Source organism: Carlito syrichta, unplaced genomic scaffold (assembly GCF_000164805.1).
Source record: "Carlito syrichta isolate Samal-C Ts95f unplaced genomic scaffold, Tarsius_syrichta-2.0.1 Scaffold153628, whole genome shotgun sequence".
Lineage (NCBI taxonomy): Eukaryota > Metazoa > Chordata > Mammalia > Primates > Tarsiidae > Carlito > Carlito syrichta.
In genome coordinates, this window is record NW_007097724.1 from 58,107 (window position 1) to 62,690 (window position 4,584).

The 4,584-nt window shown below is 48.3% G+C and overlaps 1 protein-coding gene across 1 annotated transcript in view; it reads right to left on the minus strand.

Annotated features, from left to right (window-relative positions):
• The window catches only part of ODF1 (outer dense fiber of sperm tails 1), an 11,492-nt gene that overhangs the window by 104 nt on the left and 6,804 nt on the right, over positions 1-4,584 (minus strand). Inside the window, exon 2 of the mRNA XM_008050725.2 lies at positions 1-327. This exon is cut by the window's left edge and continues 104 nt beyond it. Coding sequence (XP_008048916.2) covers positions 1-327 — 327 coding nt within the window. The remainder of the gene's footprint in view (positions 328-4,584) is intronic.

Consider the following 4,584-nt stretch of genomic DNA (forward strand, 5'->3'; position numbering starts at 1 on the left):
TTGCACGGGTTGCAGGGGTTGCAGGGGGACGTGCATGGGAAACAGGGGGACTCGATCTTGACGCAGCTGCCGAGCCCATAGGAGTAGGTCACGTCCTTCTCGTCCACGCAGGGCGGCAGGCTGAACTCCTTGCAGATGTTCATGTAGCTGTACTTTTTCGACCCCAGGCAGTCGTACCTGTTCTCCCGCTCAGCCGACACGCAGACCTTTCCGTCCTTCACTCGGACCTTGACCTGGTCAGGTTCAAAGCCACACACATTCACTGACCCTAAGATGTTGCTGCTGCAGCAGGACGAGGCCAGGAGTCGATTTGTTGTCCTTCTCAGTCTGGAGTGGGGAGAAAGGGGAGAGCAGGAGGAAAAAACTCAGACCTCGAAAGTCAGACACATCTTGAGAAGCAATGGTTTGATGCTTGTTTTCTTTTTAAATAGCAAATATTAACAGTAGTCTTTGTGAAAACTCAAACTTTACGGAGATGTATGAAGTAAAAAGTGGACCCGGTGGCTCATGTCTGTAATCCCAGCGCTTTGGAAGGTCAAGGCGGAAGGATTGTTTGAGCCTGGGAGTTCGAGACCAGCCTAGGCAACATAGTGAAACCTGGTCTCTACAGAAATAATGAAATCAGCCAGGCATGATGGTGTGTACCTATAGTCCCAGCAACTCGGGAGGCTGAGGCAGAAGGATTGTCTGAGCTTCCAGGAGATCGAGGCTGGTGAGTGATATCGTGCCACTGCACTCCAACCTGAGTGTCAGAGTAAGACCTTGACCCCCAAAATAAAATAAAGTAAAAAGTGAGGGCCCCGTGTGGATCACACTGCATCCAGGTAAACCTCTGTTAATTCTAGAACCTTGAGCAGGTTCGTTAACCTCTCTGGACTTCAGTTTCCTCATCTGCAAAGTAGAGATAACAATAAAACCTGTATCACATAGGGCTATTAGAGGAGTAGATGAGATTATGGCACTTTATACAGCCCAGTACTTGGCTCACTATAAATCTTGCTTAATTATTTTTACTCTCATTATTTTTACTCTAATTATATTACATATAGACAGAGCTTTTTTTTTAATGGGGCAAAACTAATACATCATTTCAAATCTTCAATTTAAAGATGGCTATCAGCTTTAGAACCCAGCCCTGGCGGGGTGTAGTGGCTCACACCTATAGTCCCAGCACTTTAGGAGGCTGAGGCAAGAGGACTACTTGAGCCCAAGAGTTCATAGCATGTCTCAAGAAAAAAAAAATTAGCTGACTGTGGTGGTACATACACTTAGTCCCAGCTACTCGGGAGGATGAGGCAGAAGGATCACCTGAGTCTAGGAGGTTGAGGCTGCGTGAGCCATGACGGTGCCACTGCACTCCAGTCTGGACTCCGACTCAAAAAAAATAGTTCCATCAACTATTGACAGCGACATGGCAGGGGAGCCCTGGCCTGGTTCTGCCCACTGGCGTCTGGCACCTCCAGCTGCTGGGAAGCATGGATGGATCTCACTCTTTGCCCAGGTTGGAGTGCAGTGGCACGCTCATGGCCACCGCAGCCTTGACCTACTGAGCTCAGGCGATCCTTCCAGCTCAGCCTTCCAGCTCAGCTGGAACTACAGGCACATGCCACCATGCCCGGCTAATTTTTTTATTTTTTGTAGAGACGAGGTCTCCCCAAGTCACCCAGGCTAGTCGCAAACGCATGGGCTCAAGCAATCCTCTCACCTCAGCCTCCCAAAGTGCTGGGATTATAAATGTGAGCCACCAGGCCTGGCTATCTTTTTTCTTTTTACAGTTTGCTGTGGAAGGTGCTAAGCAAGCTGAAGGCGTTATTTTATTTCATGTAATCTTTACCATAACTCTGTTATACAGAGGTATTACCGCTTTATGTTGAGTTTTGTTTACACATGTGCTTCTTTTTGTTATACAACTTCATTGGAAAAGACTCAAAATCAGATAAGCAAAACTATGGAATATTTTTAAATACCTATAAAATCATATGTATAACATTTAGTATTCTGGGGTGTGTGTGTGCGCGTATTTTTTTTATACATATAGGAAGATAGAGGTTTTTTTGTTTGTTTTGAGTCGGAGTCTCTGTCACCCAGGCTGGAGTGCAGTGACATGTTCACGGTCACCACAGCCTAGACCTACTGGGCTCAGGCAATCCTTCTGCCTCAGTCTTCCAAGTAACTGGAACTACAGGCACGTGCCACCACTTTTTAAATCATTAATAAAGACAGGGTCTCACTATGTTTCCCAGGCTGGTCTTGAACTCCTGGCACTTTTTAAAATCATTAATAAAGACAGGGTCTCACTATGTTTCCCAGGCTGGTCTTGAACTCCTGGCCTCAAGCAATCCTCCTTTCATGACCTCCCAAAACGCTGGGATTACAGATGTGAGCCACCACATGAGGCTGAGGGAGAGGATTTTGTGTGTGTTCTTAAGAGACCATGTTTACATACTGATTATCTTTGTTTTTGACTTGATAAGTCCTAATTGACAGAATTGGCTTAGCAGGGTATGTTTACTACCCTGTGCTGAAAGTCATGCACCAAGACTCTTAAGTGACTAATTACAAAATGATCAAATAGAATTCAGCCCCACAAGACACTGAGGCAAACAGGAACAGCTTGTGCAACACACCCAGAGAAATGAAACAATCAGCTCCATCTCCACCCCCAGGCTCCACGGAACCCGAGGGTGGTACAGGACATAGCCGTCTTTCTTGTGCTGGGTATGCCAGGGTGCCCTAGGCCTAGCTAAGGAGAAAAGAAGAACATTTTGAAATCTTTCTCTCTCCAGCCAGGGCAACCTCCTCTCTACAGAAAATTTTTTAAAAATTAGCCGGGTGTGGTGGTGCACGCCTACAGTCCCAGCTACTCAGGTGACTGAAGTAGAAGGATCGATCGCCTGATCCCAGGAGGTCGACGCTGGGGTGAGCAGTGATCTTGCCATTGCACTCCAGCTTGGGGGGAAGAAAGATAAAGAGATCATTATCTCTGTGACATAAGCAGAACAAGCACTCCATCTTGAGGGCTGGGCAGAGAATCACTCACAAAGATGCAGGGAACCAACCCAAACTCCAGACCCAGTGCCGTCTGTGGATGAATCACAAGTGTGATGTCAGAGCAGCTAAGGCCAAGGTAAAGCACAGGGCAAGATGGGCACTCTCTCGGCCTTCTGAGAGTCTCTCAAGGTGTGCTCATGGACTGAGAGTTAATCTTCTCCTGTTCTGTCCATATGAGATAAGAATCTCAAATCCGTCATGGATACCGGGTGGACCTCACAATGGAGGGCTAAGGACCCTGGCAGAATTGCTGGTGGCCCTGGCGACTGCCAAGCTGGTTCTGCCAGATGAAACCATTTGCCTCCTGCGGAAGCTGGATCTGGGAGCCAAATCTACAAGCCCATATCAGCTCCCAGATCCACCCTCCCCCTAAGCAGCCTGAGTCCCAGGGCACAATTTCATGTATTTTATTGCTTGGGTTTCTTCTTTGACTCTGTTTTCATCGCTGTGACTCCTTTGGCTCTATGGCAGCTACACAGGGGTCTCGCAAATGTGGGTCTTGGCCAGGCTTGTGGCTCATGCCTATAATCCCAGCACTTTGGGAGGCCTAGGCAAGAGGATTGCTTCAGTCCAGAAGCTCGAGACCAGCCTAGGCAACACAGCGAGACCTCATCTCTACAAAAAGTAAAAAACTTAGCTGGGCACGGTGACACACACCCATAGTCCCAGCTACTCAGGAGGCTGAGGAGGGTCACCTGAGCCCAGAAAGTTGAGGCTGTGGTGACCTGTGATCATGTCACTGCACTCCAGCCTGGGTGATAGAGTGAGACCCTGATGCAAAAAAAAAAAGGTCTTCAGGAAATTGCCAAAATATCTTGGCCAGGTCAGGTTTCTTCTTTTTCTTGCGTCTAGGTCAGTGGTTATTGGCGAGAATGTGTGGGTTTAGGGGAAATTGCAAGGAGCCACATTTTACTCATCAGACTCAACTCTGAACTTGCAACTTGACTCCTGGTGACGTACCCATCACCCCACCTGGAATTTTCCACGGCTCTGTGGGGTTCTGGGCCAAGGGAGATCGCCTCCTCTATGACTGCGGTAAACACTGGGGACTCGGTCCCTTTGGTTGTTGGCAGAAACCTCTTAGGAGCGTTGACGGAGAGCCAGCAGACAGCCGGTGCCTGTGTCTACACTCTGTGGCCACCGTGCTCCCCATGGAAGCTGAATTTCACTTGTACATTTAACCAAGCTCCTGAAGGTGAAGCATACTGCCCACAGCAGTGATGAGCTATATATGCAGCCAGCTTCACAACGACATAAATCAGACTCAACTTCCAAGAATAAAGTTATGAAAGTGTCAAAATGCCCATCTCTCCCAGGAGCTGTGGGAGGCAGGCCTTCCTCTAGGCTTCCTTGGAGTTCTTTGCCTTTTCTCCTGAATTTAGCCCCTTTTCAAAGACCCATTTATTTATTTACTTTTTTTTGAGTTGGAGTCTCACTCTGTCGCCCAGACTGGAGTGCAGTGGCTGCTCCCGGCCACCGCAGCCTCGACCTGCTGGGCTCCGGCGATCCTTCCGCCTCAGCCTTCCGAGTAGC